At 39.0% G+C, this 15,026-nt stretch overlaps 1 protein-coding gene across 1 annotated transcript; it reads right to left on the reverse strand.

Annotated features, from left to right (window-relative positions):
• Positions 1-5,370: 5,370 nt before the first annotated feature.
• Positions 5,371-14,273, reverse strand: ndufs8a (NADH:ubiquinone oxidoreductase core subunit S8a). Its single transcript, XM_039797641.1, has 8 exons — positions 14,123-14,273; positions 12,616-12,671; positions 11,292-11,357; positions 10,897-10,986; positions 10,665-10,773; positions 8,955-9,018; positions 8,553-8,681; positions 5,371-6,068 (listed from the first exon to the last, which is right to left on the reverse strand). The coding sequence occupies exons 2-8, from the start codon at positions 12,656-12,658 to the stop codon at positions 5,937-5,939; spliced, it is 633 nt and encodes a 210-aa protein (XP_039653575.1). The 5' UTR covers positions 12,659-12,671; positions 14,123-14,273; the 3' UTR covers positions 5,371-5,936.
• Between the last annotated feature and the right edge of the window lie 753 nt (positions 14,274-15,026).

Below are 15,026 nucleotides of genomic sequence, written 5' to 3' on the forward strand. Positions count from 1 at the left end.
GCCCATGGCAACGGATATCCGGCCTAAATGAGTGAAATCCGGGGGACTGGAAGTAGAATGTCAAGGATATAGACTACTGTATAACTGACTCAAAGTTATTTTATAGAATTTACTGGATACGAGCTAGGATCATTTCATTCACCACCTGTAAAAAAATAATATGTATATATATATATTTTTTTTTCTTTACAGGTTTTACAATATACAATACAATATATTGAATGAAAGTCTGAATATATTGAATAAAGTCTGAATATACTGAATGAACCTTGAATATATTAAATGAAAGTCTGAATATATTGAATAAAAGTATTTTTTTTTATCTGAAAACAACACAGAATGCCTAAATGTTGAACTTAAAACTACCCACACTCCTGTTTGTTGTTGTTTTTTGCCACATATTTGTTTACATTTTGTCATATCTGCACAATGGAAAGTCATGCTCAACCATGGATGTACAGACAATAATTGATCTCTATAACTGGATTACTTGGATGCAGCAGAAAAGTCTAAATCTGATAGTTATGAGTCAATAGATACTGATATCACTGTATGTCACACACACACGCACACACACACACACACACACACACACACACACAAACAGCATTGTGAATGTCAGTGGTGGCCTAAAGGTTAGAGAAACGAGCTTGTGACCGGGAGATCGTCGGTTCAATCCCCAGACCAACAGGATAAAAATCTGGGTGGGGAAAGTGAAAGAACAGCGCTTTGTCCCTCCCTCATTACCACCACTGAAGTGCCCTTGAGCAAGGACCTTAACCCCAACTGCTCCAGTGGAGCTGCTCAGTGGCCAGCACACCAGACTGTGGTTGTACTGGGCAGCTTCCAGGTGTGAATGTGACAGGTTGTCATTGCAAATGAGAAGTTGTTCTCAATTGACTTACCTGGATAAATAAAGGTGGAAAAAAAAGTGTGTTTCCATTTGACCACTAAAGCTTGTATTATGGTTCTATGGAGGCTCCACGCAGAGCTTTTACCATAGCCTGTGTGGCCGGATGTTTATAATTGTGCGCTGGTGTGTGCCGTGCGTTGAGCCGGCATGTGTGTGTGGGGAGTGTGTGGTAGAGCGAGGAAGAAGTGAGAGAGTGACAGCGATTCACTTCGGTGCGAGTACCGACTCTAGAGTCATAGTGAGAGAAACAAAGTGTCCCCCTGTGCTTTCTGTCCACGGTGGGAAATCTTTAGCAGTGTTGAGTTATGTTACACTATTGTTGCAGCTAATGTTGCATTTGGAGGAAAAGAGACAATAGAGATGAATCATCTTTAGCCGTTCTTGGCATATTTATTTTTGAGCTGCAGACACATCAGTCCCACGGTCAGACAGCTTCCGATTTAACTACGGTAAATCAACTGGAACAAACATAATGATGCAGACGCGTCCTCTATAGCCTGCACCTTAGCGCTTCCCTGTAGCATAAACATATACACTATACAGAACAGTACAACATTACATTACAATACAACTGAGGACATAATGAACATATTTTAACAGGCAGGAAAAGTTAACCCTCTCCTTGATTTCATGTTGTTTATGGAGAAGGAGAACCAGGAAATGAGTCGGGGGAAATGCATAGACAGTATATAAGAATGGACCAACAGATCCCGTTGCTCTGGACGGAGACCAGTGAAGGATATTAGAAGCACTTTTCCGGTGAGCGCTGAGCGCAAGACAAGAAGGAGCCATCACTGCAGCAGCGTTAGCACGTAGGCTACTTCCACAATGCATATTCATGACTCAACCAACTCCTTCTTGTCGGTTATTGGCTGGAACACTGTTTATTATGGTTCGTGGGGCAGGTTGGCGCAGTTTGTTTTTGTTGGCGTTTGTGGAGCCTGGGCTGTCTACAGAGACCGTGATTTTTCAAAGTGTGTTCAGGGGACAGGCAGCTAGCGGATAGTGAGGAGATGTTTGCTGTATGTGACAAAAAATGTTGTAGCCTAAAAAACACGTCACATCACTTAGAGCACCTTTAACTACTATTAGTACTAAGTACTAAGTATTATCATATATATTATGGTTTTTGGCTTTTTCCCTTTCCTTTATTGTGTTATATCTTTTTTGTGCATGTTATAGGTTTACAAAGTGAAAAAGCCCAAAGTCCACCCAAAAGGGACTTACCATCTCCAACAGAAAACACTGTTCACAAACTGCTCCAAACAGCTCTATTGTAGTCCAGCCTTTACTTCTTTGTAACACGTTATAATGCTCGCCTAGCTGCTAGCATGGCACGCCCTCATACTCTGCTTCTGACTGGCTAGTAGTCCTTACCTAGGTACTGCTCATGTGCGACTCCCAACAAGATGGAACAGAAGTGAGATGCCTCACTCTGTAGCTAAAACAGAGAGCTCAACACACAGGGTGAAAAGAGGAGCTGCAGCAATGTGCAGTACAACAAAAATATGGTGTTTTCTGAAAATTAAACCATGTAAACCTAATATGGTACAACCTCTAAATACAATTATGAACCTGAAAATTAGCATAATATATAGTCTTTAATTTAACCAACCTACTAAATGAACGGTTACCTAATAAATGTGCATTATAAACCCTGTAGGCCAAAAATGGTTTGTAACAGAGAGAAAACCTCAGCACTGTTTTTTTTTATAAAGTTATTGAGCCCATAAGTATGTGAGAATAAAAATGCAAATTGAATTATTGTCTTTTCATTTTTACTTTTAAAAACACATACATGTGGAAAATCATAACGCTAATGTGAATAACATTTTTAAGTGTACATAATCATTTTAATTAAGTCCCCTCTTTGCTTCCATATTATAGACATTGACTATCCCTGAAATAATTTAGCCACTACTTCTAAAAGTACTACTAAATAATTTAACCACTACTTCTGTATGGCTGGACCATACATGGTTCAGCCATACAGGTTCCAACCTAGATACAGATGATTTGTCACGTTGTTTTGACGTTAAGGCATATTGACGGATAAAAGAATGGGGTTAGAGAGAAGCAGCGTGGAATCCCTAGTCCGCAGCCAAGCAATTACCAGCTTTAATTCATTTATCGAAACAAACGTTAATTTTCTTATTTATAAACAAATTATTTATTGCCATGAATATAATGTGCACCCATGCGTTATTAATTATTGATATTACTGCTGCTGTTATAGAAACAGAACTGATGAGTATCAATACAGAACTGCAGCAACAAGTGGCATAAAATCCATGAACTTCATTCCCAAAACCCAATGACTTTATTTATGCACACTAACAACGTTCAGCTACATAATGATTGGCATAGGACAAAAAAGCAGGAAAATATATGGCGCCAACCAACAGTGTAATATTTCAATATGCACTCATTAAAGTTAATTTGACTGGCAAAACAGTTAAAGTCCTTCTCACATTACACAATGATAAAAGTCATAATTTTTAAAAACTAAAACGTTTTGAATACATTTTTACTTCTTCCAACCATATGTTAAATTAAGAGTCAATGTGGATTTACATATTGCAATAATATCATAATCCTACAATAAATCATTGTGAAAACTAAACTTTACTACTTTGGCCAGGTCATCATCAAAAAAGCGAATTAGCACATTCATGATTTTGTCCATGTTGATATTAGCTTCTTTATTTACATTTATTAAAACGTGGCATTGTTTAGCTTTTCATATAGCTAGACGTCTAAACTCTGGGACAAGGCCGTTATGTTTAAATAACTGCCATGCTGATTCCAAACAGACAGCTTTATCAAGGCAGTTTGGGCTTCAGATAGCTTTTATACAGTTAATGACAAATCATCACAACAGCACCGCACTCTCACATTTCGGCAAAGACCCGCCCTACTTTGCATCTAATTGGCTAGACCTCGTTTCATTGGTAGGTAGAAGTTCAATGATTGGTTAAATCCAGTGCATCAAAACAAATCCCATGTGGACTACATGATTCACCTATTTTGGTTTCAAAGCGTCAAATTTTGCCGAAAGGTGGGTGAGTTTCATGTCTGACTGTTGATGGGTGATTTAGCAAATACAGGCACTTTAGGTTGTAGGTTTTTAGGCAAAATGAAAACTTTTTAAACTGATTTGATCTGAATATCTTCTTCACACTGTCTGGAAACAACTAATAGTGGCTAAGACCATACTATTTGAGAATATACAGATTTTTGTTGGTTTCTCCAAATACCTGAGGAAAAATGTCATTAGCACCACATAATAAAATTAACTGTTTTAGTTGAAAAGGAAGCTACAGAAATTGTGGCCAAGGTATTGTATATATACAATTTGTGTATAAAATGATGTTTTTATGAAATCATGTTTTACTGTAGTTTTTTTTTTAACTATTTGTTTTAGTCATTGTCCCTTTAATACCAGCAGAGTAATTTCAATAAGGCTTGGTAAACAGCTGCATGAGTTTCTGACTAAAGTGCTCATGTTATGCTCATTTTCAGGTTCATAATTGTATTTAGAGGTTATATCAGAATAGGTTTACATGGTTTAATAAAAAAAACCACTATATTTTTGTACTGCACATTGCTGCAGCTCCTCTTTTCACCCTGTGTGTTGAGCTCTCTATTTTAGCTACCGAGTGAGGCATCTCACTTTTGTTCCATCTTTGTTGTGAGTCGCACATGTGCAGTACCTAGGTAAGGACTGCTAGCCAGTCAGAAGCAGACTATGAGGACGTGCCGCACTAGCAGCTAGACAAGCATTATAATGTGTGTTACAAAGTGACGAGTGTTTGTCACAGAAGTATAGGCTGGACTACAATAGAGCTGTTTGGAGCAGTCTGTGAATAGTGTTTTCTGTGGGAGATGGTAAGTCCCTTTGGGGTAGACTTTGGGCTTTTTCACTTTGTAAACCTATAATATGCACAAAAAAAGATACATAACACAGTTAAGGAAAGGGAAAAAGCCAAAAAGCATAATATGAGCACTTTAAGAAAGTTTGATCGTATCATGATTGATCCTATGTATTACTGCTACGGGTTTATCGGTTTTAAATTGGTAACATTAGACCAAGTGACCTTAAAATCTGTTTTGCAAAATACAAGCAAGAAAAAAGTACATTTAGCCAATGAATGTAGGCAACGCACACACTAACTTTAGTGACATTTAATGCACACTGCTGAATTACATGTGGGTGGACATCTTACCTTTTTTACTTATACTTGATTCAATCTTTGACTCGATTGTACACAAGACAAAACATCCCTCTTAACTCGAGGTCCAACTGCTAGCTTTTTCAAGAGCTTTCAACCACATCTCAAAGGGGGTCACAGTCTTCATTAACAGATGGAGTCTGTCCAATTTGGTGACCTGGAGATGATGTTCACTGTTTCAAATTCTTCATCTAAAGTAAAGATGGAACCTTCACATTCAACGCATTTAGTCTTTATCCCAGAATTTTATTTCTTGAGTCAGGGTGGAAACAGCACAAAGACCATCATACTCTGCACTATCATCCAATATAACAACAATAATCTATGTATACTTGTGTAGGACATCAGAAGTCTGCAATATGCCATCAGTGTACAGCACTGATACTGCCACAACATGACTCAGTCTCCATGCTTTAGTCCAGTGGGACTGTGCAAACAACCACATGGATGACTGGATGATCACTGACTGGGCCATGCTGAGGCAGCTGGTGTACACTCATCACAGAATGCCAGTGTAGTAATTATTCTACAATAAATATGATATCCAAACAATGACATGGTAAAAATTAAACATATCAAAGTAATATTCAGTATATCAGAAGGGGATGACACTGACACCAGAGGAAATGTGTTTGGTTTGAAATAAAAGCTGCATCAGCAAACCCAAATCCAACCCTGAAGCACATCCACAGCTGACTGTCTTCTTACAGTATGTACAGTATGGACGTATGTGTGTGTCAGAGGTTATTCTGGTATGTGCTAACTGTACACTGTGTGTGTGTGTGTGTTGTCTATCGGTAGAGGTAATCAGCTTGTATGTTGGCAGCTATCTCTGCCTCCCACTTGTCACCATTGTTGAGAAGCTTCTCCTTGTTGTAGAGCAGTTCTTCATGGGTTTCAGTGGAAAACTCAAAGTTAGGACCCTGAATAAAGAAGGAAAGACAGAGGATGGAGAGGGGAATGTAAAAGAGAAAGAAGGGGTCAGAGTAAGCAAATGGCTTTTTCTATGAAATGAACTTTAAAAGCTGTAACTTAACACGCAGCTATTATCATGGGGGCCCAAAACAGAATTTGGTTTGGACTTACTTTACATGGCACTAAACCAACTTGTGTATTGTAAATATTTAGTTTAGCCATTTCCTCCAATATTTGGGTTGCCTGGTCTCCTTGTGTCATAATGCTTGTATAACCTCAACCCTGTTATGCATAATCAGGTTAAAGACATTTAATTTGTTTCACGACAAACTGGGCTTTCAGGATATGTATGCTGCAGGGATGTCACATGAATGTATAAATTGTGATAGGACTATAAAGAAAAAACTACTAAACGGAAATTGAATCTCACAGAGATGTATTGAAATCACACAGAACAATAATGAACACGACTTTAGTTCTTTTGAAAATTGTTCTTTCAAGTCTCAGGGGAAACAAAAATAAACACTGTAACTAAACACAAATACAAAACTGTTAAGATTAAGATTTTTTCCTAGAAAAGTCCACAAGGTTTCATGCAAAGAGTTAGTTGTGCCATCTCCAATGAATTTCCTGTCTGCTGTGAGACCGAGAGCCACAGCCACATTTCTTTACACTGCCAGGGCAGCCTCTGACCCCCTGACCTGTCAGTCAGCATTTAAGGCCCTCCTGCTTGTATCAGGTTAGGGCTATCTATTGGCTGAGCCGGCTGCCTTTCTCCTGACATGACTCCCTTGTCAATAAGCCAAATAAAATATGTAAAAACTACGGCTGCAAGATATTTAACTATATAAAAAGAAAAAGAAATCTCCTCCGTCTGTCCGACCCACATGTGCAAAACAACAATAACCAAGACGTCACACACAGCATAAGCAGTCATAAAGGAAGTAAACATAGGGGCCACTGAAGTCAGCCGCTGCGTCCAAAATGCACTACATACTCATTATGTGTACTATCATTCAACATTTGTGTGAATAAACAGCAGCTCACTTTTTGTAGCTGGATGCTGGATACACTTTGTGGAACCGAAATGTTCTTCTCTTCCCTGAATGACCACGAGTGAATAGAATACAGGAACAGCGCTACTAATCCATTGCAACTCAAATGGTGTAATTTTGCCAACTAACTTATAACACTAATAACATTACTGGTGCCAAAATATTGTTTCACATCTTTAAATACCTTTATAATGGCAGTGGTTATGTCAAAGCAAGCGACTTTACGCCTTTTTAGCATTAAATACCTCAGCTAAGTGTATTCATCGGTCTTTCTGACTGAGTAGGCACGACTTGGATTGTTTTTTTTATGTGTTTTTCAGGGGCAGATTTAGTGAATTCAGGGCCCCAGGCAAACAGCGTCTTCTTTTTACTTTTCACCCTTCCTCTAACTGGGAATGTTGGTATTGGCAGTTGTAGAAGTAGGCATTGTAAAAAAACTTTTTTTCTGATTTAAAACTTTTAACTATTAGTAAAACTATTAATACAGCACAGTACAAGTGCTGCATTCAAATGTGAACTTAAAGTGAGGAATGAAAGAGATGCATTATCAGCAAAATGTACTTACATTTACTTAACGTCTGGTCAAGGTGGAGCTTTCAACTCTAATATAATGCTGGATAGTTTAATGAATAATAATGCATCATATTTTAATTGTTGTATTTTGTGAGTGTCAGCAATATACAATTGAGAAGCATATTTGAAGTGCTTTGGGAGGCCTCTGTAAGTTATTTCAATCAGTTAGAATAGCAATATATTTAAAAAAGAAATCATATCTAAACATCATAATAAATGTTTAGCTGTTTGGGGCCCTTTTAGTTGGGGGTAAAGTCTGTCTTGGTGTTTTTTCCAGTGAACCAGAGTATTTCACTGGTGTTCCGACTGTGAGTAGCTGCGACTTGGGTGTGTCAAGCAATCGGCCCGTTCCCAACAGGCATGTTTTAAACAAGCACTGCATTAGTTGAAAAAAAAACTGACATTGCAATAATTCCTTTCCTGCAATATATATTGCGATATAAAAAAAAGCCTACAGGAAGTTTCCCCCTCTAGGGCATGGGCATGCTCTCCTGAAGAAAATGTGTAACTTTTTATTGTGCACCCCCGGTAGCTCTTGTGTCACACTGAGTGCCATTTGTACCTTTTTTGTCTTGTTTTGCATCAAACTGCAGTTAGTGATGGGGGAACTAAACTTTCTGAAGCACTGAACCAGCAGTTGTGCAGTGTTTGATAAGACAAAATGGTGACATCTGGATATTGGTGGACAAATGTTAGACCATGTTGAAACAAAAAGTGAAAGCCGGTTGGAAAATAATGGGACCATTTAAAGAACTTACTGACAATAATGTGATATGGCATCAAAAACTGAATTTACTGTACATCTACATGTTAAGGACCTGCAGGCACCCTGTATGTCAGACATCATCAGGATCATGCACGCACCTCTACAATGGCGTCCACAGGACAAGCCTCCTGACAAAAGCCGCAGTAGATGCATTTGGTCATGTCAATGTCGTAGCGAGTCGTCCTCCTGCTGCCGTCAGCACGGGTCTCTGCTTCGATGGTGATGGCCTGGACACACATTGTTGGAGATGAAGAGACACACTGACATAGTCCTCTGATCTGCTATCTGGCATTGAGATTGAATATAAATGCCTATCTGTATTCACAACTGACAAATTTATATATAATCATACATGTCATGCTTTATGCACAGTAAAGACAGTTACTTACGGTTGAAACATACATACAGCCAAAGTGGTTTTGTCTTGTTCATATTAAAAAAGGCAGACATGATGCAATCAAGCCGTGCACACGCATGTGTGTGTATGTGTGTGTGTGTACCTGCGCAGGGCAGATAGCTTCACACAGCTTGCAGGCGATGCAGCGCTCCTCTCCTGAAGGATACCTGGTATACATAATTACAAAGACTTCAGTCACCTTTAACCGATATATTAATGGCGTTTTTCCATTACATGGTACCTGCTCGACTCGCCTCGACTCTACTCGCCTTCTAAGGTTTTCCATTATGAAAAAAAGTCCCTGGTACCTGCCAACAGCTACTTTTTTTTAGTATCGTCTCCGTCGAGGTTCGAAGCGAGCTGAGGCGATACGAAAAGGTGACGTGAAAACCTGCAGACTACTGATTGGTTGGAGAGAATCGTCACTAATCACTGAGTCATCATTGCTAGCGACAGACGGGGGTGTCCTGAACAAACCCACCATTTTTAAATAGTTTAGCCAGCTGTGTTTTTGTGGCTGCCTCCAGCTTATTTTTGAAAATTCTAATCGTCTCCTGTCAGAATGACCAGTGGAAATAATTCCCTCTGCACAATTTGAAGTGTTAAAAGATGTTACAGTAATTTCCATATATTTTGTTCCATAAACAACTGTAATGATGTCAAAAACAATGATCAATCATATTTTTTCATTTAGAAATGACTGTAGACTGTAGCATATGCGATAAAGGAAAAATGTTATGTCGCATTCTCGCTCTGATTGAATCCAGAAGACTACCGTAGATTTACAACAAACGGCGACAAGCAAGCGGGAAGTCAAAGCCCAAGCCCCGGCGAAACAGGGAAATATTGTTAATTACTTTATAAAATCAAGCAGCGGCCGGGCTAATGTAAATGAAGCCAAGAAATTGTCAGTGAGGACGAGTCAGCACCAGCTACAGCCCGTCTCATTAACATTAACAACACAGACGCACAATGATATACCATATATGAATACAGCCGTCCGCGGTTAAGAAGGCTTGACTTCGTCAACAGCTGTTCTTATTGGGATTACAGTGAAATCTATCCGGAGTGGGTCAAACTGGCCAAAGTATGCCAGCAGAGAGAAGCTTCTCCCTGCAGAACTGCATCAAAACAACGCAGCGGCGTCAGGCAGAGGCTTATGCGCATCGCGAGTTGCAGAGACACTTGTTTACAATTATTTTGATTCTAGTCTGGATGTGATAATTTTATGAGCCAGTCTGTTTGTACTGTAGTTTGTATTGTTTTATTTCCTCAGCCTAGCGAATGGAAAATAGCCCTATTTTAATTCAGATCGGCACAATTATGTGCATTGATTTAATTCTTTTGAACTCTCTACCTGTAGCAAGAAGCCTACATTTCAAAATTGTATAAATCTACATCCCTTGATGATCAAATGTTTTTAAGAGCAATAAACACCAGAAAATATTTGACCAGAACTTTTTCCATTTGACCGGTAAAATTAAATCTTACAGGTCACATGACCAGCACCAATTTGGTGTTAATTACTGTGATTTGTAGTAAAAAGTAAAAAAAGTATGTGGAAAAATTAAATTAAAAGATTTAAAATAAAATAGAGAGCATTGTTTCGTATTGCAAAACAGAATATAATGAATTTCACTTTTTCTAAAATCATACTGTTGTGAAATGCTGTGAATATTTACTTACATTCTAACTTCTGAGTACCGGTAGTTTTTAATCAATGTGACTAACATTACAATGCATGTTATTTATTTATAAACTCCTGTGACCCAAAATCCACTAAGTGGTTGATACAGTAAGTGGTTCTCCTCACCTGCGGAGTGCGTGTTCTCCTCTGAAGCGAGGCGACAGCGGCCCCTTCTCAAATGGGTAGTTGATGGTGGCGGGCTCTCTGAACAGGTAGCTCATTGTCATGCCCAGACCTGACATCACAACACAATCATTCATGTTTAAGTATTTCTTAGACATCGTACAGATCACATGGAAAAAGAGTAGCCAGACCACCTCCAGTGTTTTTTTTTTAATATGAGTAATGTTCAGCTGACCTCTGAAGAGCTCTGTCCAGAGCAGCGTCTGAGCAGCTCGGTCTGTGATGGACTTCATATCTGTGGGGATCTCTTGGGCATTCACATACTCTGTACACAAAAACACAAGGCGAAGAGGCCTGTTGAACTTTTATTGCACTTGAGACTATATGCTCTGCAAGCCACCAACATCACTGCGTTTGCTGCGTTTGGAGCCCCAAAGCTTCTAATCTTTTTTGGCACAAATGGAAAGAAAGCCCCAAGTTTCATAATGCTTGATTCTCCCATCACTACCATAGTAGCTAGCTAACCCAGTAATCTCACTTTCTGGTACAGGCCCCTGAAAGCCCTTCAAGGAGACACACAACAACAATACAACAAAATGAGTGTTGTTTATGTGTTGTAGTGGTACTTACTGAATCCTTCCCTTTGTGCGGACACACTGAAGGACCTCACTAGATTCTGGCTGGCCACAATAGTGCCTGAAAGGAAAGATAAATGAATAAGTGCATTGTCATTAAGATACTACATCCCAATAACTGTACAACTGAATAATACTACACAGGTATCGGATATGGGCTTAAAGGGTAACTACCGTTTTTTCAACCTGGACTCCATTTCCCCATGCATTTTTGTCCAATAGACTGATGTGACCAAAAATCTCTGAATTTGGTCCAGTATTGAGCGAGATCGCAATGACGGGCCGGCGCGAACCGAGCTACAATGTAACCTAATGAGGCAATTGTGGAGCCTCGCTTTTTGTCCAATAAAAGTGATTTTTTTTGTCACTAAAAGTGTCTGACAACATTATTGATCTCAGGATGTGACTTTTTGTCCAAAGACAGCGGTGTGGAGAGTGAAACACGAGACGATAGAAAGGCGTTCAGGTAGTCTGTTGTTACGGAGTAGGCTACATAAATGATAGGCTCCTGTTATCTAAAATATTTTCAATGTAATGGCTCAATATTTAAAAGGACAATTTCGAACCTAGGGGTTAATAGCAGATGTGTACCCACTGTCGTTCTCTGGGACATGTTTTCATGCTAATCGAATGTGTTCGTAGCTTGAAACAAACTAGCACGGACCGCTGATTAGCTTACAACGCTAGTATTTGGGACACAGGGAAAGTAAAAACAAATCGCTATTTTATACCACTAAAAAGGCTCAAAATATAACCACACTTCAACGGTAGCATAATGACGGTCCCTAAATAGTGACTGAAGCATTGAGAACTTTGTAAGCGTACAGACAGTTTATTAAAAAGATAGATTATAAAGACAGTAGCGTTCACGTACACAGGCGGCCACCGTCTTGGAAGCTACTGTCTTTCTAAACTATCTTTTTAATAAACTGTCTGCACACTTACAATGTTCTCAATGCTTCGGTTAACACTTAGGGATCCTCATTATGCTACCATTGAAGTGTGGTGATATTTTGAGCCTTTTTAGTGGTATAAAATAGCGATCTGTTTTTACTTTCCCTGTGCCCCGAATACTAGCATTGTAAGCTAATCAGCGGTCCGCGCTAGCTTGTTTGAAGCTACAAACACATGCGATTAGCATGAAAACATGTCCCAGAGAACGATCGAGTGGGTACACATCTGTTATTAACCCCTAGGTTTGTTTTGCACCGGAATTGTCCTTTAAATGATTTCGACAATGGGTCAGTTGCACTAAAATGACTAGTATTTTGTAAGAGGAACTGGATATGTTTCTGTTCCTTTGGGTGATTTAATCTTACCTGGCCTTGACACGGAGTACAGTAAACGCAATGTTGCAGCCATCACGTCTTAGAAGCTGAAACCAGACAGGATAGAACTTTGAGAAATAGTTCAAAAACAGCGACAGCATCAAAACATCATAGTATATTTATTATTTGACGCAAAAATCGGTCTCTATTGGTAAACAGTACATGGTTGTAAATAAACTGTCCCTATCTAGTACCATAATCTAAATAGTGTAAGGTTGATTCTGATGAATACTAATCGGTCACATTGTGACTTTTTAGATATTAACCCTATTGCGAATTCTTAACGTTACTGTAATGTTAAATTCTGAGGTTAAACCAGGCGTCGTCCCCAAAAGTGATCGTCTGCCAAAAGGTGCCATCTGTGGGAGAGCCCTGTGCCCTAGATCGGGGGTCTTCACTGTCTTTGAGGCCAGGGACGCCTTACCTGAAAGAGAGACCGAGTAGGGACCCCCTACCACATATATTGTATACAATTGAGTTGCATATTAAACTGGGCAGAATGGATGAAAACAAATGGATATTATTTATGCATCATGTTTTAATGTCCTTAAGCTTAACTGTATGGCTACCATAGTTACCTATAGTAAGCTTATCTTCAATGTGTAAATATTTTTTTCCACAAATCTTTGCTATTAAAATATTGCATTCATATTAAATGTATATTTCCAGACTTATTTATTTAATTTAAGAAACTCCCTTTTATGTATTGTTTTTTAACATAATTTGGCGCCCCCCTGCACTAACTCTGAGGACAACCTAGGGGTCCCGGACCCCCTGTTGAAGCTCTAGATTATAACCATTCCGTTCTTTTTTCCACTTCCCAAAAAGTGATTGTTGTTGATGTTGTCGGACATATTTAAACTGGACGATACAGCTTATCAGGCTGCGCACCTTCCCACGGACAGCAATAACTTTTTGGCGAATGGTCACTATTTGGCACGAATGTCAGCACTGCAAAAACAACAATCACCATGAATACTGATAAACATTGCTTGTTCTGCACGATGATGTAACGTTACAGTTTCTCAGCTGCTGATGCCAGCCTTATCTGACTTTATAATACAAAGTCATACAACGTCAAGCACATCAAACTAACTTAACTTTGATCTGAACTCTTTAACCGTGAGTTCCTGACCTAAGCGAATATGACGCTAGCACTTAACGTCACTCACTTAGGTAGCGCAAAATACCCTCGCGACCACTTGACTTCGCAGCACATCACTACTGTTCTGTAATCTGTACACAATAAATGGTAGATGAATTTGCCTTTAATTTGTGAAAAGTAAAGGAAGGTCGCTAAGTTAAGCTAGCGTTAGCATTGATTAGTAGCCAGGTTAGAGCACATACTGTCAAGGACTTTCGCACTGAGGTCGCTTAAGGTGAATTAAGGGTGATTCAAATTCTTTAAAGGTCAGGTATAAATAATAATAAAGTAACTATTTGATGTGACGTAACGAAGCTGTGTAATATGTTATGAATGAAATGGTTTTAAACTCACCGAAACGTCGCTATTTGGCCTTCTGAACCAGAACAGCGGACGGTTTTGCGGAACGGACAGTGCGTGTGAAAGGAAGTTAACCAACGTGATAGCGTCATTCTTCTTTTTGCTGCTTGCATCCGCTTGCGTCCTTTTGCATTACTGCCATCTTATGGATTAAGCTAAGTCATACAGTGTCCAGTACATAGATACGTATGGTCCAGTAGTCACAGTTTCGGTTTTCCTCATCAGTCTTGTGGCACTTTCCGAACAGGCCAAAAATAAAGAGTTGCCTGTTTCTATGAAGCAAGGCTTAACATCTCTTATTCTTAAACCAAACAGAGATCTTATACATCTTGATTCACTTGATTCGGACTACAAATTACTTGCTGCACTGTATGATAAAAGATAAAAATTTTGTTTAGGAGAAATTATTTCTGCAACACAGTCAGGGTTTATGAAAGGTCTGCATATTTCTAATAATATCCGACTTGCTGACATTTTAGATTCCCCAAAATTATTTTGTGACACTTGATGTAATGTTTGGACTTTTACAAAGCTTTCGCCGTAATTTGTTTATTGTCAATTGCAAAGGTGTAGGTATTAAAATTAAAATTAAAACTTAAATAGTATTAGCAGAGGTTTAGCAGAGGTGAAAGAAGTGACTGGAGAGGTACACACCTTCTATGTCTGTAAAGGGTGGGTACCCATAGAACCAATTTTCATTCAGATATGAGGTGAGAGGTCAAGGGATCCCTGTCAAAATGGCCAATCTTGCAATTTGCTCTTGTCATATAATAACTTGTTCCTTCACCCTTATCTGTTGCACCACACCTCTCAATTCATTTCAACATGTACTTTGCCTTCTCCATCTGCACTTCAGTATTACATGTGTACAAGTTTCAATATCCCAAAACTTGCACAC

The sequence above is a fragment of the Perca fluviatilis genome, chromosome 1 (genome assembly GCF_010015445.1).
Source record: "Perca fluviatilis chromosome 1, GENO_Pfluv_1.0, whole genome shotgun sequence".
In the NCBI taxonomy this organism is placed as follows: Eukaryota; Metazoa; Chordata; class Actinopteri; order Perciformes; family Percidae; genus Perca; species Perca fluviatilis.

Bases quoted from the DNA above. Each gene is read 5' to 3' on its own strand.
- ndufs8a (XM_039797641.1), bottom strand. From the start codon at position 12,658: ATGGCTGCAACATTGCGTTTACTGTACTCCGTGTCAAGGCCAG. The intron at 9,019-10,664 runs GTGAGGAGAACC...TATGTATACCAG, and splicing joins GGAGAACACGCACTCCGCAG to GTATCCTTCAGGAGAGGAGC. The intron at 8,682-8,954 runs GTACACACACAC...ATGTGTGTCCAG, and splicing joins AAGCTATCTGCCCTGCGCAG to GCCATCACCATCGAAGCAGA.